General features: G+C 37.6%; 1 protein-coding gene across 1 annotated transcript; it reads right to left on the bottom strand.

Moving 5' to 3' along the window:
- Nucleotides 1-771: 771 nt before the first annotated feature.
- LOC139130575 (uncharacterized) lies at nucleotides 772-25,923 on the bottom strand. The gene is made up of 8 exons (XM_070696323.1): nucleotides 21,720-25,923; nucleotides 19,022-19,780; nucleotides 14,478-17,882; nucleotides 13,741-13,890; nucleotides 11,224-13,239; nucleotides 9,940-10,000; nucleotides 9,189-9,256; nucleotides 772-3,105 (listed from the first exon to the last, which is right to left on the bottom strand). Exons 1-8 carry the CDS (start codon nucleotides 25,795-25,797, stop codon nucleotides 3,056-3,058), a joined length of 10,587 nt encoding a protein of 3,528 aa, XP_070552424.1. The 5' UTR covers nucleotides 25,798-25,923; the 3' UTR covers nucleotides 772-3,055.
- Between the last annotated feature and the right edge of the window lie 617 nt (nucleotides 25,924-26,540).

Genomic DNA, 26,540 nt, shown 5'->3' on the forward strand with positions numbered 1-26,540 from the left:
GCCCTATAGATCAACCATCTGTTGTAAAAAAGCAGATTCAAAGAAGCTTCTGCTTTAATAATGTCTGCTTGTCAGAGGGGAGATGGGAGACTTGGGTCAGGCAGAGAATGAGAGTGAGCTACGGGGCCGTGGATAATTAAAATATGCCCACGGTAAACGAAAGTAAGTGCAATTGACCACAACCCCCTCCCATAAACGAGTTTGGAAGTGCGAAAATCAAACAAAGCCTCATTCCGTATGTATCCAACACTCTGTAATTACGTCGCTATGAAATCACGCATACGATGACAACTCCCCCTCCCCCAACATCAATCTCTATTCAACGCCAACTCAAGAATGACGCAACCAGTAGAATGAAATGAAAGTGCATCCAAAACGATTACGTTACTTTACTCGTGCACTGATTCACATGTATGTCAAAAGAATGCTTGTGTAGCGACTGTGCCGTAGTGGCCTGGTACACGCAAAACAATGTAGTGACATTTTGTGATACAGAAAAACGTGTAGCGAGATGTCGCGATTGGAAAACTTGTGTGATTTTTGCGCACGGTAATCGAAATACAGCCAAACCTCCTCCCTCCCCCCAAAAAACACCGAAGTTGCGTTCACCGTGCGTGTTTTCATTATCCATGGCCCCTAACTCATTTCTTAGCACTGACATATACATACAATACAATACAATACGAAACGATACGATACGATACAATACAACACATGCACTAATAAAATACAATACCATGCCATACAATACACAAATGACTACATTGACAATTTCCATGCAAAACAGGAACTTTTAATCTTATAACACTGACAAATGAGAACAAACAAACATCTAACTGCAGGCAACAGTAACTACTGGCAACAGTAACTAAGCAGTGAAAACTGACCAAGGGATCTACAACTGCAACCCTAGCTCTAACCACATACACAGCTGGTATGTTCTCTTGAGTAGATACGGGAATTGTGCATTGAAGGCAATGTTTGGTGTGATCAGATTGGATGAGGAGGAAATATATCCAAATGATTGATGAAGACACACATATCTGACTGTTTCCATGGCAGTGATAGAACTTACAGTCAAAGAGGTCAGACTGCATTATGTATGGCCTAACTTGTGAACAAAGTACAATAAGTGATGTCATAACAAAATCCTCCAAAAGGATTTATGAACAAGAGGTACCCTTAGTTTGCTTATTGGAATTTACATCAGAACGTTTTACAGCAAAGTTAGGGGGTCACAATAGAGATCCCTTGATCAAGATGAGATATTCCATGCCTTATTTCAAAAGATAATGGTTGGGTAAATATTACAACAAAGTTCAACTGCAAAAACTTATTTTCAGTTTACCATGAATAACCATTGAAGAATAGCTTTGAAATGATCAAGACTTAGCTTAACTACTGGTAATTATTAATATTAAATTGTTTTTGCTCTAACATTTGTGACTAATCATACTGTTGTACAAACAAAAACTTAGTTTTCTTTGTTGAAGAAAAGTTCCATTAAAATCACTAATGGCTTGAATCCTGTTGAAAGAAAACATTGTTGCTTAAAGTTGTCCACACGGTCTGAAGAAAATACCATGCAATTTTTTTATGACATACCTGATGTTCACATGCATTCCTTATCTATGTTAATTAACTACAACAGAAAACTCACATAACGGACCAGTCACCAATGTGAAAAAAACAACTTCCATCAAGTGAATATGGAAAAAAATTACATACAAATGATGCAAAAAATATTCTTTCCAATTCCATGGTTAATTGGATTAATTCAACAATATCGGAGACTAGTGACAATTGTGGTGACTTATTCTGGCTGTCAGCTGTGTATACTGCAATGCCTTCACTGAATGCATTTATGCTTTCATCAATGCCAGGGTTTGAAAGCCACTTCAATCTAATCCCACTCAGTGCCGTGTTTATGTCAAAAAGTTGAAAAAAAAATAAAGAGCTATGAAAAAGCTTACCAGAGCAAAAATGTACACAAAGTATATTATGGAAAGGTATGTATTAGAACTGATGTTCAGTTTACAGTGCTGTATGGGCAATGTGATAGGGGTAATAGGACATTTACTTTGTCCTTACACTCATATCTGGAAAAGACTGGCCTCCAAAGCTATTGTCCATTGATGACAAATCAACCCATTACATTCTAAAACATCACAAAGAAACATATTGCAGTAATAAGGTAGTAGCATTTACAGCACTACTAACAAACACAGAGGCCAGCACACCACTACTTTGTACAAACTAAAGAGAATACATCAGCTGCTATTATTTCTAGAGGCAAAGTGCAACTTCTCTTCATTCTTTGTGTTAAACTCAAAAAAAAATTCATACTAATGAAAACTTCTACAAAGAAATTCTGATGTGATTAGTCCCCTTCCTGAATATGTATTCTTCATCAACTGAAAACAGTGTGTGATTGTGGGGACCTTTGAAGATAGGAAACAGAAAAATCTCTATAAATGATCAAAAAAAGATATTTTTAATTTGGATATTAATATAATCAGCTGGCTATGTTTGGCCTAAATCTTTAAGTTTCCTACTAATACAAGTTAGGCAACGTTACTATCTCTGAGAGCTGTATAGTTTTTAAAGTATATGCTATACTTTTGTTCTCTTGAACAAAGTATCCGTGTAGGAAAAAAAACTGAACTTAGATCTGAATTGATTCAAGAGTTTTGAATCTGTAAAAACAAAACGCTAACGTCCATCTTGATCAATTTGAGCAAAGCATTATTTTGTGTGTGGCAAAAATTTGAAGAAATTTCTTATCTACTGTTAATAATTATAAATGAAATTCTTAAATGTCTAGCAAACAATCAACACCAGCTCAGCTACTTGTGTTTTCTGGTCTGTCTTCAAACAATTTTGCTACAGACTACACCTACTGTTATACTAGACTATTAATTTTTTAATTCGTTTTGATTTTGACCTTCAGAAATTTTACTCTAAAGAATTAACATTCTATTGCTTTTGTTGAAAAAAGCTTATAAAAATACACGGCAGAGACGTCTTGGCTTTTTATCTCATATACACATGTGGTCTATGGTTCAATTGCATCATCTTCATCCTTGTCTTCCATATCACCATCTTCTGAAAGTTCAAAAACAAACATTTGTAAACCTAAATTTGAGCTTTACTCTAAGACTTTTACTCTCTCAGTAAACTGAATGACATACTACAATGAGATGCAATGCTCCATATATGCTACACATTATAAATGCCATCAGTTACACATTATAAATGCTATCAGTCATGTTTCACTAACATATTATTTTTAGTTTTTCACTTATGTTGTTCTACATTTCACATGGGTGAAATTATCCAGCTTCTGTTTTGAAAGTATTTACAGTAGGTCGGTTCTGGAGTGAATACATCTCAACAAACAAATTATCCACTTTACAACAACAAATATTTGTAAACTGCATGGATTTGTTCTTATATTCTCAAATTATATCCTGCAACCACATATGACGTCAAAATATTTCATTCTCCTGACAGAATGGTTTGCACATAAGATTAAACCATGTGTCAACTTTCTGGTGGTTGACACAGAATGTCTTTATTTATTTATTTATTTATTTGCTGCATCCCTTTTAGATCAGGGGCTCACTAAATAAAACATTAGGAGCTGCAAAACACTGATGAAAAAATAAATTTCAAGTACAGAGATAAGAAGCAGAAAAAAACAAAACAAAACAAAACAAAAAACACAGCAACAATAATAATAAACATAGGGCCAAAGTCCCTGAAGCTACTATAGACATGGATACAAAATAAGTATTTCCTGACTGTATGAAATGATCTCACTAAGGTCATCCTAGGGACATGTAAACCAAATATCATATAACCGAGTTAGTATTTCATCGGGGTTGAGCTTTTAGCGAAAAAAGAAAAATTTAAGCCAGCGGTTTTGAAAAAACAAGCGACTCAACAGTTGACAGAGCTCTGCTGTGTTATGTAGAGAATAACCTTTTGTGACACATGTATTGATGAAGAAGGTGGATATCTTTGATAGCTCATTTCAGGATGGCCTGACCAAAAATGGAAAAAAATTCCGTAAAAATACAGATTTGCATATTTCATCAGACTATATTAGTCTATAATAGCAAATAAACGAGAGTTAATTACATTCTAATTAAAGTAAACAAGACTTGCTTAAATCAAGATTTACGTCATAAAAAAAACAGCATATCTGTCAGGTTATAAAGAATCTTGAGCTGGTTACCTTTCAATATCAGTATTTTCATCCTATTAACCAAGCACATTTTAACTTTCAAATTAACATTGTAAGTAAGTTCTGTTAAATAAGTTGAGACTGTACGTACTCAGAGAAAGCACACTGAAGAGACAAATGTTTGAAACGTTCAAGGTCATCAAAAGCATTATAAGGAATCATGTTACACTTTCATTGCACTGTTTACACAGATTGCATAATTGCTATAAATAGCACATGAGGAATCTTACACTTACAGCCCAGCTTACCATAAAAACACTATCACTTTGACCACTCTTTTAATTGACCACTCTATTTTTTTCCTCAAAAAGTAATCTTATTTTCTCCTTACCAAGTCAACCATAAATGGAAATTAGAACTTTCTCTATCTCTATTTATTTGACCACCCTATCATGACAAACTATTATGAGCAATTTCTTTTAGATAACATAAATGGTGTTTCAGAATATATCAAAGTTGGGATTCAGGAAAGTTGCCTTTACATGTTTTAATCCTCAATTCACGATGAACTGTCAAAAAAATTGAACTTTCTGATAATTCCACACTAAAATTATTTTGGCTTTGATGATTTCCTAATTAATTCAATTATTTGAAATCATATTAATTATTTTTTTCTGGGTGAATTGATAGGGTTTATACAGTACAAGAATTACATACAATGTAAGTCAAACTTTGACCAAAAATGACAAAAAAATTCCTTAAAAATACACATTTGCATATTTCATCACAATTTGAACAAATCTAAGTTGGGTTATCCCAGGGACCTGTATACCAAATAACAAAGCTGTCTGACCAGCGGTTATGAAGAAGAAGATTTTTTACCAAAAACACCTTTTTTGGCATTAATTTGCCTATTTTCAACAATATCAAAAAATTAAAAAAAATAGTTTCTCAAAATCTTATTTTTCATCTACACAACAAATATCAAATCAGTAAGTACTGCGGTTCTCAAGATATTTGAGTGGACGGACGCCTCACAAACGGACATACATACATACATACATACATACATACATACATACATACATACAGACTGACGACGGACGCCGGACGGATACCCATCCCAATAGCTTCTATAGACTATAGTCTATAGTAGCTAAAAACTAGAATGCTAACAGCTAGTTCAAAAAATTCCTTCTCTTGTCTATAGCTTCGACTAAGAATTGTTTAAAAATAATATCAATTTTGTAGCTTAATTCAGGGTTGTAGTTTTTCATTTGAATCTCCTAAATACAAACAAATCAACCCTTTTCTTTCAATGAAATCTTTATATAAATTCATTTCTTTGTCATTCAAGAGAATTTCTTCTGTCTTAGCCATTAATTTATTTCTTTCAGTTGAGAAGTGTTGACATTTAAACAAGAAGTGTTCTAATGTCTCATCTTCTTTACCACAACATGGACAGGTATAATCATCCTCTCCATTTTCCCATCGTCTCGTTTCATATTTTAACCCCAGAGTACATGACCTTGCTTTGAACTTTAATTGGGCACCTTTAAAATCATTCATAGTTTTCAAATATGATTCACATTTTAATTTCTTTTTAAATTTTTGGTAGTGAGCTAAGGTGGATTTTTTGGTTGTGTTGTCTCTCCATGTCTTTTCATCATCATCTAAAATGATTTCTTTAATGCTTTTGTCTGTGAGGTTGTGGATAGTTGTGATATTTAACTTAGTCTGTATATTGCTGACAGATTTTGGCCAGTTCCAACACAACTTCTCATTCTGCCCTGCCTGTGAATTAATTAAACACATGTGATTAAAAATTTGTTTGGTCCATCTGGAGTTGACCATATTATGTAATCTTTTGTAATATTTCAGTTTCATGATATTTAGTTTACTTCTCATTGTATTCCAGCCAAGGTCACCAAGTACTGCTTCATTAGCAGTGTGTCTGCAGGCCTTTAAAATAAATTTGCCAACCAAGCGTTGCATTCGCTCAAGACTTTCTAAGTCTGTTGTGCTGAGAACGAGTAGTTCCCCAGCATACTCAATTGATGGACGCATTATGTGATTCCACAAGGAAAAGCCAAAATCAATTCTATTTATATCTCCATGGTTACCAAGAATTGCCTTCATCAGAGGAAATAAATTATCAAATTTTTCAGAGATTTTCACAAAATGAGTGTGGTCAGATAGGTTGCGAGATATCCAGTAGCCAAGGTACTTATATTCAGTTGCCTCTTTTATCTTCAACTCCCAAATCATCCACTCTTTGTGTTTATCAACTTTCTTATTTACTATTAGAATATTAGATTTTTCTTCATTGATTGACATTTTCCATAATTTACAATATCTATTTGCAATACATAACATGGAATTCATTTGTTTTTCATTTGGCGCTAATAGAACTACATCATCAGCAAAAAAGAGGCCACAGATAAGTTCAGAATCAATACTGACACCAAGAAATGATTCATTTAATAATTTCTTGAATTCATTGATGTATATTGCAAATAGAATTGGTGCTAAAACGCATCCCTGTCTGAGACCTTCATTTTGATCAAAATAATCAGTGTCAATATCACCAAAAGAGACTTTGCTTTCAATGTGATCATATGTGTGTTTTATCACACGCCAGAGCTTCCCTTTGATCCCATTATTCCATAGTGCATACCAAAGTCCCTCTCTCCAAATACTGTCATATGCTTTTTTGAAATCTAAAAAGCCATGTATGTATTTATTGTTGTGTTTGCGAATTGAAGCTATTCCCTTTAGGATGAAAATTTGATCAGCTGTTCGTCTATTCTTTCTGAACCCTCCTTGAACTTCACCTAGGGTATTACTATTTTCAACTATATTTGTTACTTCTTTCTCAATTATTCTGTTATATATTTTACCAATTACTGAACTCAATGAAATTCCTCTATAGTTATTCAGATTCCTTGAGTCACCCTTTTTGTATAATGGTATAATAATATTTCTTCCCCAGTCTCTTGGCACAACCTCTAAATTGATGCATAAATTAAACAGTTTTGTTAAGGAATCAATTATAACTTCTCCACCCCCTTTAATGATTTCATGGGTTATTTCATCAGGACCACAAGCCTTATTATTTTTTAGATTTATGATAATATTACTGATATTTTCTCTAGAAATCTGTATTTTATCCATATTTTTTGCTGAGTCTTTCTCAAAAATATCCACAGACTCAATTACTTTCGTCTCAAAGGACTTAGATTCTTGGTACAATTTATCATTTTGATCTAAATTTTGTTGGTTCCGTTCACCTAGATGTTGCCAATAGTTAACCAAAACTCTTTTAACTTTGTCTTTATCAAGTATAAGATTTGATTCTTGGTCAAGAACTACAGTTGTGTATGATCTTTGTTTTGTTCCTCTCAGCAATGACCAGTACTTGCGATTAGATTTACCCCCTGATTTTGCAACATCCACACACTGTTTTACTTTAAATTCAATTTGTTTCTTTTGGATTAATTTTTGAGCATTCTGTTTGTATTCTAAGTATTGCTGCCACAGTATCTGACCTTCATTATCATTATTATTATCCCTATCATTATTATTATTATTTACCCACTGTCTATATCTGCGGTTTGACTCCTTTCGTTCATTTATTGCAGTTTTAATTTCTTTATCAAACCATGGCCTTGTAGTACTTTTGATAATTTTCTTGCCAATAGCTTTATGACAAGCAGTGACAGTATTATCTAACCAGTGCTTCCAAATTTTATCACAGGCAGTCTGTTTATTGTTTTCACTAGTAGCTAACTTGACAACATCATTAAAAGATTTAAAATTTAATGCAAGCTCATTTTGAAAATAATTCCAATCAGTATCACTGTTTATTTTCCACTTTTCAGTAATGTTAGATTTGACATCTTTCTTCATGTTAGGTACTATGATATTTGTACAAATTATGTTATGGTCACTACTATATCAAAAATACGTTCATCATCAACATAAAATTCATCTATAGTATACTTAAAGTCATTGTTTGTTAACATATAATCAATAACAGATTGTTGTATGTCTTGACCATGTCCATTTCCCTGTGCTAATATTACTATTATTGAGAAGTGTCAAATCAAATTCGTCAATCATGGACATTAATTTTTCACCATTTTTATTTGAAACCCTATCTCCTGATCGATGTCCTATTCTACCATTGAAATCCCCAAGTATTAAGAACTGTTCATTAGATTCTGTTAAGTTTATGATATTACTGTGTAATTCATGATATAGGTCATCTACTGTGTCTTTCATTGTGTTTTCAGGAGGAACATAAACCAAACCTAAATTTAATGATTGAGATTCTTCAGTTCTTACTTTTATCCATAGTCGTTCAAACTCATCATTTTGAGATTGAAACAAATTAGGATCAATCACTTGTACAGTATTTTTTATAAAGAATCCTATCCCTCCCCCACCTTTCTTAATATTTAATTTACAATTTTTCCCAATCCATTTGAACGTCTTAAATTTGGCTTTTCATTATTTTTTAAAATGTTTCTGTCCCTCCAAAAATCTGTATATTTAGTTCCTTAAATAATTGGCCAAGCTCATGTTGTTTTGATTTAAGACCTCTGAAGTTGACATAGCCAATTTGAAGATTTGTTAAGTTAAATAGCTTGTGTGTGTCTGTTTTGTCTTTCAAAGTCTTCTACAGTAACCATAACTAAGATCATTTGATGTATGAATGAGTTCCTTGATCAACTCCAAGTTGAAGCTGGGATGTATCTGCTGTGTACCTTGCATTAACAGTTGATGATTACCCTAGCCATTTCCATAAATTTTACTTGTAAAAAATGAAAAATGGTGTATCTAGAAAAACAGGTTTATCTAGCCATCATCATTCTGGTCAATTACAATGTAAAATTACTATCAGTTACAAAATATCATAACTATATATTGATTTAACTTAGACCTTTACTTTTAGATCTGTATTATTAGTCCAATACTTTGACAGAAGTTGACTTACCAGTGAAACTTTCTTCCATATCCTCAGTATTGATGTCAACCCAGTCATCAGACGACACTGTGCTTTTCCTGTTGAAATAGAACACATTTCATCTTTTAACAGATTTTACATTGATGTGTGGAAAACAAAGCAGAACTGAGAGCAAAGCTGAGACTAATTATAACTTTGTATTTTGCTGAAGGATGATGACTGTGAACTAAATTTTCATGGTTCAAAATTTTGGATTGAATGTTTCTTAGTGAATCCGTCTAGCTTGCAACCACAGCCATCCTTATCTGTAATTAAAATCCTCTGAAAACTTGGGCCAGAATTAGTGTAGGTGATTGATTATCCAGGACACTGTATTTATAAGGTGGTTAGCACATACTGGTACAAAAACCGATGATATAAGTAAACTTTCACATATCAAACATGAGCTGGCATTTTGTATGTCAGAAAAAGTGCACAGCAGATTAATGCATTAAAGATCTACAAATGTCAAACAGATCGTGATAAATTGTCTGTCTTTCCACAGCTAAAGATAACACTGAACGAAACTTTCAACACGACTGATGATCACTATCCCCTCCTCAATAACTATAAAAAATTAAAATACGTTGGGGACATTTTGTTTGCATAATACAATGTAGATTTAACCCTTTTACCCCCAGTTCCCTGTATACAGGTCCAACTCTACCATAGAAAACAATGGATTTGGGACAAACCATGGTGGTGAAAGGGTTAAGGTGATAAATAGTCTGTAGTGCATTACCTTGGTAACGGGTAGCTTTTAGATGTTTCTGTACACTCTTCTTCCTTTTCTGTTATTGGCTCTGAAACATCACAACACCCAATAACCACAACACATTAAATTGTATACAATGGAAAAGAAATCTGTTGTACTTAACAAAAACGAGTAAATGATATATGTATGTGCTGGGTGGTATAGTTATTACAGCAATATACCACCTCAGCAACAGGTATAACATGAGATTTTGAAGAATGCACCACAAATATGCACAAGTATACTCAGTAAACTAGTCGACATTGAGTGTTCCGGCTGTGTCACTTTGCAAATATAGCATAGTTATTTTCACATCTTGACCAATCACATCACTGATCAAATATGATAATAAATAATGTATTTGCTGGGTGATATCTAATTCTGGAATGCTTGAATAGATCTGAAAGTACAAAACATTTGAGTGAAACTGACTATTGTTTTCAGTTGAGCTGCATATGGCAGTCACGATGGTTTTATCCATTACTCCATCAATTTGAACTTATAACTTACAAATGTAAGATGTACATAGACAATCATGTGCTTCACAAGAAGATTGAGCTTAGAGACAAAATATTCACTCAAAATAGAACTGATCAAATACGGTGGTGTAAAACCATAACATAAACTGTGCACCAGGTGTTCAAGTTTTAGATTTTGACCAATTGTTTTTACATTTTCTTTGGACAACCCTTTTCAGAATTAGAGCGCGAAGCCACTGCAGTGAACTGCAATAAAAACTGCTCACACTAATTAGTTTCAGCTGTAGCCAGCTGGCAAAGTCGACAACATTGTATGTCCCATGCAGACAGTTTGTCTGGGGAAGTTGAAATAAAAAAGATTTGTACATGGACCAGTGCATGGTAATGTTACATTGTATCTTAATCTTGAACACAGGGTGCCAATCGTAAACTCTCATTTACAACTCGAGCCTCAGACAGAGCTAGTTTTGCCTTTGTACAAGCAGACTTTTTGGTCTTTATCAAGTAGCCTTGTTCAACACCAAAGTGGCCACGGCTACAGCTGAAACTAATTAGTGTAAGCAGTTTTATTGCAGTTCACTGCAGTGGCTTCGCGCTCTAATTCTGAAAAGGGTTGTAATAGTAGTTTTCTTTGGACAATTATGTTCACTTGTTTGTCTCTCTCAGGATGGACACATGTCAAGACAACACACACACAAATGGCAGGCGGGAGCTAAATATTTCACTTGTGCATACAGTGGTGACAATTACACCTTGCATGACCTTCACCTTGATCATGAAAGTCGGATCTTACCTAATTTCCAACCAGTGAAAGCTTTCTGATTTTCTTGTTTTGAGTGACACACTTCATCAATCTGAGCCTTGTCAATTCTGTATACCCTTTCTGACTCCCTACTCTGTGGAGAACTCTCTACTGTTTTCTCACTGGTCTCCAAATTGTCATCTGTGGCATCACTTGCTAGGACACATTCACTGACTGTCTCACTCACACTGTCTGCAGGGACTGGTTCAATGTGTTTACCAATGATGCACAGATCAGGATACTTAACGTTACTGTCCTCACTATCATCACTGCTACCAAACTCTGACTCTGATCTGTTAATTAGTACATCTCTATCTACTCCAATATCTGATGCAAGCATCCCTTCTGTGAACTGACTGCCAACTTCTACATCAGCTACTGCCTGTACAATGATCTCTTCAATGTAACCCCTGATGAGAACAATCTCATCATGGATCAAATCTTCACTCTCATCTCTTTCAACCTCACTTTCTCTATTTTCTTCCAAGTTTTCTTTGGCTGGACTGCTAGCTCCATCCACAGAGTCACTGGGCAGACAGTGTGGGGGCGCTGTTTGCTCATTTAGTGTTTCATTTGCTACACCGCTATCAGCTGACAAATTTCCATTCACAGTAGACTGAGGTAACTCAACTGTCTCTGTGTTCACTTCAGTCTGCCCTACTGATTGGCTGTCTTCATCTACTGACTCAATGGTATCTGGTATGTCTTTGGTGTCAATACACTGAGCACTAGGGTCAATAGATTTGACCTGCTTGTCTGTGTTTGCCACCAACTGTTCACTGTCTGTCACATCATACCACACATCAAACTCCTCACTGGTAAGGCTAGTTGGAGACTGTGGACTCTCACTGATATTTTCATCATTACTATTACCTGGCTCACATGGAGGATGGTCGTCTCCTAACATTTCATCCACATCAGGGACTGTGACACTGCCCTCAGACACCAGGAACTCTGTATCTTTGATTGGACTGCCGGGTGTTGGCGTGTCAAGTTGGCTGACAAAGTCTTCTTCATTAGGAACGTCTCCTTCCTGCCAGGTTGTTTCAAGGTCTTCCTGGGTGCTTACTTCAATTTCTGTCTGTTCAGCTGACGTCAGAGCAGCATCCCTTGCCAGTTCCACAGACGAGAGGGCGCTAATATCGCTGGTTGTTCCTTCTGTCCAACCAAATACTTCTGTTCCAGAAAACTTTCTCTTCTCTTCACACTCTGTTATCTTTTCACAGATTGTGCAAGAATGATCTTCATTAGCTTCAGTGGAGTCTGTTGAGTTTGTTTCATCATGAGACGTTTCAAAGTCTGGCTCTCCCCGCAGATGTAGGTTTGAAATCAGATCCATTAAGATGTCATCAGTGACTGAGTAAACTTCTTTTCTCCCTCTGTCATCATGAGACATAACCTGACGAATTTCTTCACTTGCACCATCATCTGTAGAGGGAGCCGCAGAAGAGGCATCTGGTTTCTCATGTAGCTCAGTCTGTAGCTTTTCATCTGATGCGACTTCCACCTTTCCATCAAGTGTGTTGTCTTCGCTGATATTAGAACTATCAATGCTGTCACAGTTGCTGTCGTACTGTGTTATTTGGATTTGGGGTATGACCATAACCAATGGCGGTGGTTCAACCTGACCATCACTTGCCTGTACATCACCTTTCTGTTCAGTGGTGATATCAATGACTTGGGCTGACTTCTGATTGTTAGCATCATCCTGGCAGGAACCATGCCATGTATCTGTCCCATCTTTGGTTTCCTGGGTTGTATCAAGTAAGTTATCATCACTTGTCCTCCACACATCACTGCCTGTGAAATCTGCCATAGATTTGTCACAGGATTGTACACTGATTTCCATTGGCTCAGTGTTGTCCACACCACGGTGATCCTCTTCAACAGACTCTTTCATATCTTCTATTTCTGCTATATCCTCTGTGGACACTTCTTTGCATACATCACCATCAACAAGTAACACAAATTCATCTTTAGAAACCTTGTCACTTTCCTCTGCATCATCTGAGAATGTTAAAAGAATTTTTCAAAACATGTTCAACTTTTTGTTTTCTTGCAATGGGCAAAAGACTTTACATTACATGATATCACAGAAATCATGTAAAGTACTGCTATCTTGTCCACTTATAATAATGTTACTTTAACCACTGTTTTTATACATTTATTATAAGATGCGTTATGGACTCTGCAGATTTCTGACAAATGAACACTACAGTTCCTGCTCAGCTATTAAGTGCAGCTGCCAAATCAACATATTTTTTGATTTGATAAGTATTTTTCTTTCAAATACATACAGAAACCACAACTAAATGCTTAGAAATTTAAAGGAGCTGATAAACATAATATATTCTACTTTCAAAGCTTTATTTTTCTATAAGCTCTTAGTACTTTTTTTCTTTTTCTCACGAGTGTTACTAGTGTTATATAGAAACTACACAGCTAAACTGTGTTAAATTTTGGTTTGACATTCAAATATAAAACTCCTACTTTGATGTCAGTACATACCTAAAGCTCTTGGTTTCAATGTTGCATGTTTTGCTGCAACCATAGCTTGGCTGACATCTGTACCATCATCAGAACACAGTTTCACATCTATGACTTCATCTGGACCAACATCCATAATCTCTGCTGTCAAGAGTTTGTCACTACACCACTCTGTTTAGAGAAAGAGCAAAAAGTTTTGAAGTGATGGTGTGTTCTTTATAATGTACAAAGCTTATTCTGTTCTACTGGACATAAAAAATATGTCAATATTGGAATGCCTCTACATAAACTTATTCACTGTTCTGGTAAGTGTGCTTACCTTGTCAACTTAACTATGGCAATTCTTAAAATGTTTGTTAGTGGCTGACAACATGTGACCCAAATTAGCTTAGTAAGCGTCAGAAGTATTACCACTGCTTTGTATTGTTCTCTCCAGTGTACCGTAACCTTGGTAACAACAAGGCCATCTCTGTCCCACACAATCATAACCAATTGGTTGGTCATCAAAACATAATTTTCTAATAGCAATATAACTGTCTATAAAAACAGCCACTAAGTGTCCTTTCACATCTCTTTCAAGGTACCAAAGTAGCCACAGTATACCGAACAAGTTAGAGATTTTTAACAAATTACACAATTGTCATGACGTCAAAACAACGAAATTCTATCCCTATAAAAATTTGTACTTTTATATCTGCTGGTTATATCATGAGAGTTGCTTTGTATTCCTGCTAGAAATCAATGAAATTCAAGATTACCTTCAAACCATGTCACTGCTTCATCACTCCAATTCTCGTCTATTCCTTTCACGTTGGCAAGTCGACACTTGATACACTGAACTGGGAGTTCTGTCAGGGTTGGTGGAATAGCTCTGATGAAACTGCTTGACACACTTTCAGAATTTCCATAGTCGACAAAGTATACATCATACTGCGGACCATAAGCTGCTGTGATGACTGCTCTGTACCACTCACAGTCTTTGGAATACTGAACCAAGCATGGCTGACCAACCACTGGTGAAGTGATACTTTGTGCATTGTCACTGGCACAGTGTTCACAGATTTCACGGTGAAGGTTATCCAGCTTGTCTGCAGAGTCTGCAAACTGACACATGAATAGATCTGGGGAAGTCTGGCTTAAGAAATATACCTGTATGCTGAATCCTACAGTAAGGGTCACCTGCTGAAATTTGGTTTCTGCCATTGGTGTTTCACTGTGGCTATCAGTCTCAATGGCGTCATCAAGATTTGGGAACTTCACAGGGGCTTTGGGGTCACCCTCTTCAACTGTTTCCACAGTGGTAGCATCATCTTTACTATCTTGTTCAATGTCGCTTGTTGTATTGTCAGATATTTGGTCATGCCTTGCCCTTTCTTGAAATGGTGACTTTCCGACTTGACTCTTGGCGGCTGGAGACTGGACATACTCTACTATGTGACTTTCTAAATCTGCTGCTGCTACGGATTTCTTGTCTGGTTCCAGAATCTCCAACATAGTCTGTCCCACTGAGGTGTCTCCATCATACAGCTGTACCAGGTACACTCCGGAAAAGACACGATCAACTACATACACTGTCATGAGTTTGTTATAGACCAACTGTTCTAGGTTAGATAGGGCTTCATTGGTGGACAACAGACCAGCTTCAATGACCTCCTTGATGTAGCATTTCACAGCTAATGCTGGCATTTCAAAGTACTGCTTTTTCAACTTTCTGATGCCGTGTTGGGGAACTATGTGTATGCTCCCATAGTCTACAAAGAAGACTTCCAGATAATGAGGATCAATGCAGCCGCATATGATAGCCCTGTACCACTGTCCATCTTTGTCATATTGAACAGCACACGCAGTGCCAATCTCTGAACTGTCTAGTTGCATCTCCTTCTCCGTAATTTGTGAGTAATCTTCCTGCAGTGATTGTGTTAGAGATTCTAACTTTGGTAACAGCGCCCTCACATGGCAATAGACTTTGGACACAGAGGATACTACACTGACAGAGACCTCCTCCCTGGCACCGACTTCCATTTCAGCAATAGTGTACAGATTGACTGGTGTCTGACCCTCTTCTGCTGATTCACACTCTTCAAGTCCTGAAGAATAAACGCTGCTATCGACTCCTAAGCCTGGCTTCTCTGTATTCTTTTCTACTTTGTGTTCAAAGGGAATTTTGTCATCATGAGTTTCTGCCCTTACAAAATCACCTGCTTGCTCTGTCTTTTCTCTGTCGTTTTCTTCGTCTTCTTTTTCATACATCTGTATTTTTGATTCCTTCTTTGGTTCTTCTTCCTTCTCATCATCATCAGATTTCTCTTTCAGTCCAACTAACCCCTCACTGACAAGTATATCGATCACGGAATTGCCCTCATTGTACAGTTCAACCCCACACTTCTCTCCGTCAACATCTGTAATCTTCGCTGTCAGTTCAACATCCAAGATCGTCTCTTCAAATTTGACTTCATTCTCATGGGACCAACATTGTGGCAGGTCGTCAATGCCACACAGATGGCACTGAAAAGACTGCTCTTCAAGTTGGAGGAATTCCTGTGGAATGCCGCGTAAATTACTAACCTCACACTCTTCAGAGTTGCCGTAATCAACAAAGAGCACTGTGCAAGATGACACACCAATGTCTATGATACGACTTCTATACCATCTTTGGTCTTCTGTGAAGAATGCAAGGCATGGCATTGAGACTGTCACAGCCTGTATGGGTTTATCTTCCTTACTGCTGCAGTATGCCTGGATCTTGGCATCCAGATCAGTAAGCTTGGAGCTGGTTGTTGTCAGTTGACACCAGAACTTCCATGGTGAGTCCACACTGGAAACATACACTACAAAACTTTCACCAACTTTCATGTCAAACTTACTGTACTTATCAACCATACTGGTGCTTTCTTTGACTTTCAGGTTTTCAATGGCATCGGTAACATCTTTCATCTGAGCTGAAGACACGGTCTCTGGCTGATCTTGGATCTGAAACTTCTTCTTTATAAGGCCACTGATGTCTTCATTTTCACTCTGCAGTTTCACTTTGCAGGGTTGTCCAGCAGTGACAAAGGAGATCTGTAAGTTCTTATCCAGTGTAAGCTTCATGAAGTAATCATCGACATCAGCACTCTTGGTGCTATCCATACCATCCAAGATACACTCTATGGCAAATGGTGGTTGTCTGCACAAGTCTGCTTTCAGTACCTTTATCTCTGAGACTGACTGAACCTCTGAGTTGCCATAATCCACAAACAGCACTGTAGCCTGTTCACCAGAGATGTTCTCTACGCGAGCACGACACCATACCTGGTTGGCAGAGTACCTAGCTAAGCAAGGCATTCCGATGACTGTATCTCTCATCTCCTCAAATTTATCCACACAACCTTGAATCTCAGCTTCCAGGGCTGTCAGTTTTTCTTCATCACTGGCAAACTGTACAAAGAACTGCTGGACACTGTTGATATGGGAGATGTATCCTTCCATTACACTTCCCACTTCTACACATTGGCTGGGATAAGATGCCAGACTTGCCTTTGTCTCTTCAGGAACTGTCTCTGATATCTTGGTTGGCATATCAACTGTATCATCTTTGGCTTCAAACTTCTTCATTTCTTCATTGATATTGATGTCCATTTCCCCTGATGTGTCAAAGAGCTCGATGATCAACTTTGGTGGAGTCTTTTCTAAAACTCTACCTACCAGCTGTTTATCAGCTGTCATATCACAGACTGCTGTCAATGCACTTCCTTTCTTGTCTGTGACACCATGCAGCTGACACTCTACTGCCTGCTCTGGAAGGCGGCTGAACTTTTCCTCCAGAACTTTCACATCACTGACTGAGATCTTCTCTTCATTTCCAAAATCGGTGAAGAACACTGAAATTTCATCTTCCTTGACTTCTCTGACAGTAGCACGGTACCAGCTTCCGTCCACGTATTTGGCAGCGCATCGTTGTCCAGCAAGTATGCTGTGAGTGAACTTTGACCCACCATCCTCATAGAAGTTAGTCATCTCTGTTAACAGCTGGTCCACTTCACTACAATACTTTGCTAGGTTGCACCATAGTCTGGAAGCACTTTGTACGTGGCTGACTAGCAGGTCTTCAAACCCACCAATCTCTACATCATCAGTAACTCTAGCTGAAGACTTGTTTGTCTGTTGTCGATGCTGACCAATACCTGGCAACAGTGAAACAGTAAAACCATCATTACTTGAATTACATCAAGATCACCTCTTCAATCAATACTAAATATATATGTATATATATACTCTACACACACACACACACACACACACACAGCTAAGGGACATTTTAGTTTTGCATCAGGCATTTGGCATTGAAATGTTAGAATATTAAAGTGTTGGAGATGAAAATCTCACAACTATTCTCAAATGTGACAAATATAATAACTGTATGGTCCACATAGTCTAACTAGACATGAGATGGATATGCAGTGGAGATAAACACTAAACATTTTAACCAATATTCACCATTCTACTATATTTGGTTGACAAAATGTTATAAAACATCCATGAGCACTGCCTCATGTTGGTGCAAGACTTGACAATTATGTTACTTTACACTGAATTTATGGATCAGCTGTCCTTCTCTCTCTCTTTCTGAGAGTTGCTTGTAAATTTGTTCCATCCCATAATACTATTTAGATCTTGTCTCATGTGTGTTCTAGCCATTATTTGTTATATTTGATTTGATTTGCATGTGCCAAGTCATTGTTTCAGAAGAGACATTGACTTTTGCTACGTACCACAGAAATTTCTAGTACTTGCCATAGAATCGTTGTAATCAATGAAATAGCTTCATAACCCCACAAATATTTCCTACTGCACAGCTTTCGTAAACAATTGTTAGCTAACCATTCATTAAATTTACGTCAACAGTGTTACTTCAACAATTAACTTGTAACATGACTAAGTATCACCAAAATAATCTTAACAGATGAAAACACTTTCTCTTCATACAAAAATTTGATGAGCAAATTTTTTGTGCGCATTTGGTTGATTACCACACATGAGTCTAATGGCACATTGCTTGGTGTTCCTAAGAACTTATTGATCAATGGTCAGTTTTTCTCAGCTAGCTATAGTCTAACTTTTGCTGGTATTTAAAAACATTTGAGTATTTCAAGAAAGTAGCCTTCATGACAACTCCAGCGGTGATCAGTTTTAGATTTTATTATCAAATCACTGGGTAGCCACACATTTTGTGCCGTACAAAGTTGGTGAATGGACTGTAGATAAAGCTCCACATTATAGATAATCACGCAATTATAAGATATTTAAAATTTCTACTACTTACTTGGTGCTACTGACTTGTCTTTATTGTCTTCATTCACTTTACTTGCCATCACAGTCTTGAGTTGATCACTGATGTTCTTGTCATTTTTCATCAAATTCACTTCATACATACCAGTGGGATGACTGTTGACAATTGTACAAGCCAGTACCTGACCGTCCACCAACTGCAGCAACTCATCCCGTCCATCAGTTGCTGTAAATCCATCCAGACAACACTGAAATGCTTGTATCGGTAATTTCATGAATTTCTCTTCCATTTCCTTCACCTTGTTGACAGGAACCGATTCTGTGTTGCCATAGTCAACAAACAACACCTTCAGATTGGTTGGTGTTCGACCAATCACAGTAGCTCGGTACCAACTACTATCAACGCAGTACTGTGCAACACACTGACTTCCAAGTGTGTAGTCTTTCAGAGCTCTGTCTCTGTCTTCCAACACATCATAATAGACCTTCATTTCATCCAGCAGTTGATAGAATTCATCGGACAATTCAGCTGGCTGGCACCAGAATTCCACTGGGCTGTTCACATGGGAGACTGTCACTTCAATGTTTTGTTTGGTCTGGTAAACACTCTCTGTCAATCTGTACATCTCCATACTGACTGACTTTGAAGAAATTTGGGGTTGTATTGGTACTTCTTTGTGTTGTTGTATTGTCTCTGCTCTTTCTGATTTTCCAGTCACTGACAGTGGAGTGCTTTTACTGCCATCAAATGGAGTACTTGTCATTGCTGGGGCTACCATTGAACTGGTCCTACCTGATGTTACAGAGAGGAAAAAAATATGTGTCTAATTAATTTACCTTCTGGAGATAATTTGCATACACTAAATAAATATTAATATCACGATTTTGCAAAATCCCACAAGTTCAGTCAACCCATCATACTCAAAAAGGTGTTTTCAGCATAAAGTCATATTTTTTATGTGAACATGAAATTAAAATTTAACCTTGTCATTGAGAGTAACTGTAAGACTTCAAGTTTGGTCACTTGAACGTCATGACAACAGAATCATTCACTTGTTCTGAATTACTCAGATCAAGTATGACAAAAACTACTTGGCAAACCAAGTATATATTTTCAATGAAATGTCATATTTAAGAAGTTTCTTGAAATGTTAAAATTTTCAACTTATTGTAGAGTGTGACAGATTTACAGCAACTGTTTAATAATGAAAGTTGCTGCGAAACTGATTTCTAGTATTTACATGCTAGAACATGTGTAAATGTGAATTGATTGAAAAATTTGCTGACAGCTACAAAAAAAATGATTTATTTTTCAAGAATTCATCAGCAAAGCTGGTGTGTTGTTATGTCGATACTTTAACTTTTTATTCAATTTGTGACATTTTCTGACCAAAGGAAGACGGTGAAAAATGTCAGTACAGATTTTTTGCAAATATATTACCCACAGAACAGGATTTACATTTGTATAAGGGACAGCTGTCTTTTCTGAACACTTGATGTTTGCAAAAGTTTTACTAATTGACAAGCATCATGATATTGCATGGACTGACTGAATTGAATTGCACACATTTTAGCTCTGAAATCCTTCCTTAAAACTCAGCTAATTAATTCAGAAATGTGACAAATTGTCTGAACAAAAGGAAGCTACCTCAGCTTATCCTGATACACTTTCATATATACATCTATACTCTTAAGGTAAAGTGCGACGAATTCGGACGCGCACACGCTTTAGAACGTTTCTGCGCAGATTTAACTCCAGCCTGCCGCAAATGGGTTATTTTGTAGCATGTATTTAACATCACCTGTCATTGTTGAAATTGCGCTTTTACCTAATTTTTTGACCCATTGTCTCAGAAATACATGTGACCTATAACCTTGTCATATTTTGACACCCTAGGAAGCTGGTTTTTATTCAATATGAGCGAAAAATTAACATTTCTCTCCCATTTATATGGCGCAAATTACCCATTCACCTGGAGATATTGTAAAAAGTAGCGTGGTGACACCCTTTTATTAAAAGTGTAAACTAAATGGTATTATGTCAGGAGTTTATTCACCAAGTTTGTCAAAATGACACCATTCAAAGCGACAGGAAGAAAGTTCGAAAATTATGTAGTGATATAATTTGATATCGTCATTTTGTAATCGATACTTATGTTAAATTTCTTCACAAACATCATGAAAACTATACATTCGATAGATATGGATCTTAAGTCTTGGTATTTATTAAAATTAACTCATTGCTAAGCGTTTTATAATTGCTTTCTTTAATTTAAGTGAATTATATCATTTTATTTATTTCTAACGACGCCATTTTAACGTCCGTTTCCATGGAAACAAGCGTGGTGACCCCCATTTTTATTTCATTTTTGCACTTGCACAACTTCCAAGAATATTTGTGCAAAGTTTCAAGAAAATGACACCACAACTTAATTTTGACGTAATTCGTAGTACTTCACTTAAGAAGCAATACAGAAAGAAATCAATCATATCTTTTATTTATGTGTTTTCCTATTTTGGAATCATTTTGATCTGCTGGCAGTAAACTTTGCATTTCATTATGATACAAATAATAAATGTATATTTTCTTGGGTTTTGATTTGTAATAAATCACTCTCATCTTCACCACTGCATAGTTGATGTTGTTTACATGAAAAATTTCTGTTTGTATCAACTCGTTTTAATTACAAGTTGACTGTAAAAGATATGTGGTCCTTGTACATAAAGCTTACCTTTTGTTTTGCTGTTGTCTTGCGATTCCTCACTACTCTCAGATACATCACAAGTGGCTGCATGTTTCAATGTTACCAGTTCATCCTTGATGGACACACCACCAGCGCTGTCTGTATCTATCAGGTCTACAGTCACCTTTCCATTCTTGTCGACACCAGTCACATTGGCTACAAGCTTCTTCTCCCCAGTAACTTCCTGAAAGCATGCAACACTGTCAGGTGTCCATGGGTCGCTGACTGGCTTGACATTGTGCAAGGTGCATTCTATGGCCTGGGCTGCAAGATCCATGAATTTGGGCTTCAAGGCTTTCACTCTGTGGACTGGTAAGGTCTCTGAATTACCATAGTCCACATACTTGACTGTAACATGCTCTCCAGATACGTCTACAACTTTAGCCCGATACCAGCCGTCATCTTCGGTAAACTGTGCACAGCATGGCAGACCAACTTGTATGGATTTCAAAGCGAGTTCAGCTGAAACAGACTTGGAATAAAAAGCTGCGATATCATTCATGAGTTCATCAAGTTGATTACTCTCTCCAACAAGCTGACAAACAAACTGGTGTGGGTTATCGATGTAGGATACAAACACATCATATCGTTCATCTACTGCCAGCTTCTTGTTCTTGAATTGACGACTTGGTTCAGCTAGTCTCGTCTCTGTTGAACTGTTGTTTTGGTTGGTGTTGAATGCTGCATGGTGGGTGTTGCTCACACTCTTCTTGGAAAATCTGAAATCTGAATCAAGTCCATTGACCTGTGATTGGACTTTTCTGTTTGTTGGTTTGTTAGTTGGTTTTCTCACCAGTGTCTTTGTCATCTCACCAAACTTCTCATTGACATTGTTGCTCTGATTGTCCGTGAGTTCCACAGAGTATACTTCACCAATTTCATCCACACCACGTATTTTGGCTGTGAATACTTGGTTTTCTATCATCTCTCTCAGCTTGGCAACCTGTTGCTCGGTCCATTCACTTCCATTTGCAACCACACCCACCAATGAACAGTGTACCGCTTGTATAGGTAGTGCTGTGAATTTTTCCGGAATTTCCATAACCTTAGATGGTGATAGTATCTCCTCGTTTCCATAATCAACATACTGGACTTCAACATCACCGTTGTGTTTGATGCCTGTTACTACAGCCCTGTACCACTGACAGTTTTCTGTGTACTGGGCAAGACAGGGTATTCCCAGACCCCATGGTTGTTTCCCACCAAATGGTTTGCTGGCCGAGCAGTAAGCATCAACATCTTCCATCAGAGAATTCAGTTTTGCTTCCGAGCAAAGCAACTGGCACCAGAAGTGTTCAGGATCGATGTAGTGTGTCACCATAATCTCTTCAGATGAGCCGTCTTTGAGTTTTGCTTTTGTATACTCTACATCTTTCTGCATTCCTGATAACTTTCTCTTCACAGTTTCAGATGACGGAGGACGGCTATCTTGAGCTTGACGTGATTTCTTTTCTATTTCTGCCTTTATTGGTGTCCGCTGCTTTCCAACTCCAAATGCTTCCATCAACTTTTGACCATAGTCAACTCCTGAGTGCTGATCAATCAGTTCAACGACCAGCTTTCCATCTTGGGTCTTTCCCACCACGACGGCTCTTATCTCTTTCCCAGCGACAAGCTCCTCAAACGTCTCCGACACGACTTGTTTCTGATTGCTTCCAAGAATTCGACACGTGTTTTCTGGAAGGCAGCATGGGACGCACTGAACTGGTTCATCATAAAACTCTCGCAACAGCTGTTTCAGTCTGAATACTGAGATATTTTCAGTATTTCCATAATCCACATACATCACTTTGGCATTTCCTTTTTCTTCATCAATCTCAAGAATATTGGCTCTGTACCATTCGTTGTCTTCAGTAAACTGGGCGCAACATGTAACATTAGGCTTCAGTGGAGGCTGGCCAAGTTTTCCGGAATGACTTGTGTAGAATTTCTGTATGGTGTCCTGGAGTTGGTCGATTTTATGACCGCCAAGCTGACAATGGAAGTTTGATACAGACTCAACTGATGTAATGACCACAGCTAGTTTGCTTCCTGACTCAACATCTGGCTTGCTCAACACTAGAGGGCTCTCTTTATCCATATGATTGAATGCAGCTTTCATGTCTCCAGAGCCACCAATGTCCGTGTGATTGGCTAGTTTAACATGTTTATCTTCAAGAGGCTCAGTGGGAATTCTGGAGGATTTGTTTTCGCTTGTGGCAGGGGTGGCTGGATTTTGCATTTGCTGGTTCACCATTATCATTGTATTGATACTGTTCTGGGCATCTGCTGCACGTGCTAGCTCTATACTGTATCGACCATACTTATCAATAGCAAGGACATATGCAATCAAGGACTTATCAAAGGCTAGTTCCTGGAGCCATTCAGTCTCCTGTTTGGACCACTCCTTTTCTGTTGGTTTCACATAAGCCAGACTACACTGGATTTCCTGTATTGGCTGACAACAGTTTGCTGGTAAATACTGCAATCGTGTTATGGGTATGGTTTCAGAGTTCCCAAAGTCTATGTATTTCACCTCTGCCTTGCCATCATCAACAAGTTTGATGATCTGAGCCCTGTACCACAGATTGTCCTCGGTGAACTGTGCACTGCAGACAAAGCCTGATACCAGGTCAGCTGGTTTCAATGTGACTTCTTTGGACTCTGTACAAGACTTGGCCAGCTCATCCATGATACTGTCAATCTCTGCCGTGCATGATGCCAGCTGACATGAGAAGTTGGACGGATTTTCAACATGAGTGATATACACTGAATGAAAGGACCATAACTTCAATTTCTGATCTTCCAAATGCACCTGTCGGCATGGTGGTCTGTCCCCTTCACTGAACAAGATGAGCCCCTCCTTGAATAAAGCATCTGCTATACTCATTGGTATGCCGTCAGAAAAGTTATACATCGACACAAACAACTTATTCTGATTTTGGCCCTCAATAATAGCCCGCACAGTTTGGTCTACCGTCAACTGTATGAATCGCTGTGCTGCTTCCTTGTGCAAGCTGCGTACACCTTCCAAAGCACACTCGATGGCATATACAGGGCTTTGGAATAGACTAAAGTGGGTAGCTCTGATGTTTTCTGGTGACACCACGTCAGAATTTCCAAAATCGATGAACTGCACCCGATACTTATCATCGCCTAACACTTCAGTAACTTTTGCTCTGTAGTAACCACCATCTTCCACATATTTGGCCACACATGGAGTACCTTTCATTATGTACGAAAGTTTCAGTTCAGAATCTGGAACACTATTGTAAAATTCAGTCACCTTGTCGGTCACTTCTTCGACTGGGGAAGACTTCAGATGGACCCAAAACTGCTCTGGAGAGATGCAACAGGCGATACATACGTCATCCTCATAATCCACGGGAAACGTCATGTGAGAGTAGGCGTCTTGTAGAGTGTAGCTGTTGTCACATGATTTTCCAAACCCGGCTTTTATAAGCTCATGTGCCAGTAACTCGCCTGATGTACGCTCGATTTCTATCAAAGCCTTCTTTTTGGTAGACTTGTTTACAACACCAACGAACTCTTGAAACAGCAGGGTTTCTGTCAAGAACTTGGCCGCTTCCTCACTCCATTTCCATGGTTCGACTGGCATCACATTTGCGAGTATACATTCAGTGGCCTGTGCTGGTATGCCGAACAAAATGTCTTGAGCAGAACTGGTCAACGTGGGACCAGCTAGTTTGACGTTTTCAACAAGTCTCAAATCGCAAGTGGGTACCGTGTCCACGTTTCCGTAGTCGATGAAAAATACGGTATATTCGTTACGCGATTTGACACACCACACAACAGCTCGGTACCACACTCCATCCTCGGAAAATTTTGCGAAGCAAAGATCTCCAGCTTCTAATCGTGACGTATCGACGATTTTGGGCGCAGTTTCTATAAAGTTTTGGGAGCTGCTCATCAAAGATTCCAGCTGAGACAGACTTTTTGATGGAAGGTTGCACTGTGCCCAGAAACGGCATGCCCCCAGAGACAACTCGATTGCCGTTACATACAGAGACAGGGAACTTCCTTCCCTTAAAACAGGCCCATCGGCGTCTACATCTGAGTTTGCCATTTTCTACTATCACTAACCTTTGAAATTTCAACCTTTCGAGAACCAACTTCTGTATCACGAGAAACGTCGATTCGATTTAGTATTCACAACTGGACCATACTCCGTTGCCTCCTTCATGCATCTCATCCCCACCACGTTTTATAGCTAATTAACATATTTTAACTACCCTAACCGCGCGGATAGGGGGCGCTCTCACACATTCATACAGCTGAATGAATGTATGAGAGTATTTTTCTATATCGCCCTAGGGTCTGTGAAACCGCCATGAAACAACATTTGAAAAGGTACTCAACATGAAGAAATTATGCATATTTATGAAACATATTTCTTTGTTACGTAAGTCAAACATTGATCTTACGAGTGCATTCGACTTTCTCATACTATGCAATTTTAAGTTCCCTGTCAAAAACATTTCAAAATTGAATGAACAATTAAACCTGAAAACAAAGATTCGTCTTGTCATTCGTTTTACCAAAGAAAACACAAGCTTCAAAATGCCATCGATTTCACTTTTCTTTCCAGTTGAAAGAATTAAAAGTATGAAGATCCTGAACGTGTCTGGGGTGTAACCTCCACAAATGTAATAATCTCCACAAATGTAATATCAACCACAATTGTAATAAAATGCAACCATAAATGTAATATCGCCCATAAATGTAACAAAATTAACCATAAATGTAATAAAAACACCAACCACAAATGTAATAAATGGTAACCATAAATGTAATAAAAAAATTACCCAT

This window comes from Ptychodera flava, chromosome 4 (assembly GCF_041260155.1).
Source record: "Ptychodera flava strain L36383 chromosome 4, AS_Pfla_20210202, whole genome shotgun sequence".
NCBI classification, from domain to species: domain Eukaryota; kingdom Metazoa; phylum Hemichordata; class Enteropneusta; family Ptychoderidae; genus Ptychodera; species Ptychodera flava.

What these genes read in the sequence shown, in the direction of transcription:
- LOC139130575 (XM_070696323.1), bottom strand. Translation starts at nt 25,797, where the DNA reads ATGGCAAACTCAGATGTAGACGCCGATGGGCCTGTTTTAAGGGAAGGA. An exon ending in TTTCACTGGTTGGAAATTAG is followed by an intron (nt 10,001 to 11,223) that starts GTAAGATCCGAC and finishes GTGATGTTTCAG; the next exon opens with AGCCAATAACAGAAAAGGAA. An exon ending in AAAAGCTACCCGTTACCAAG is followed by an intron (nt 9,257 to 9,939) that starts GTAATGCACTAC and finishes CTATTTCAACAG; the next exon opens with GAAAAGCACAGTGTCGTCTG.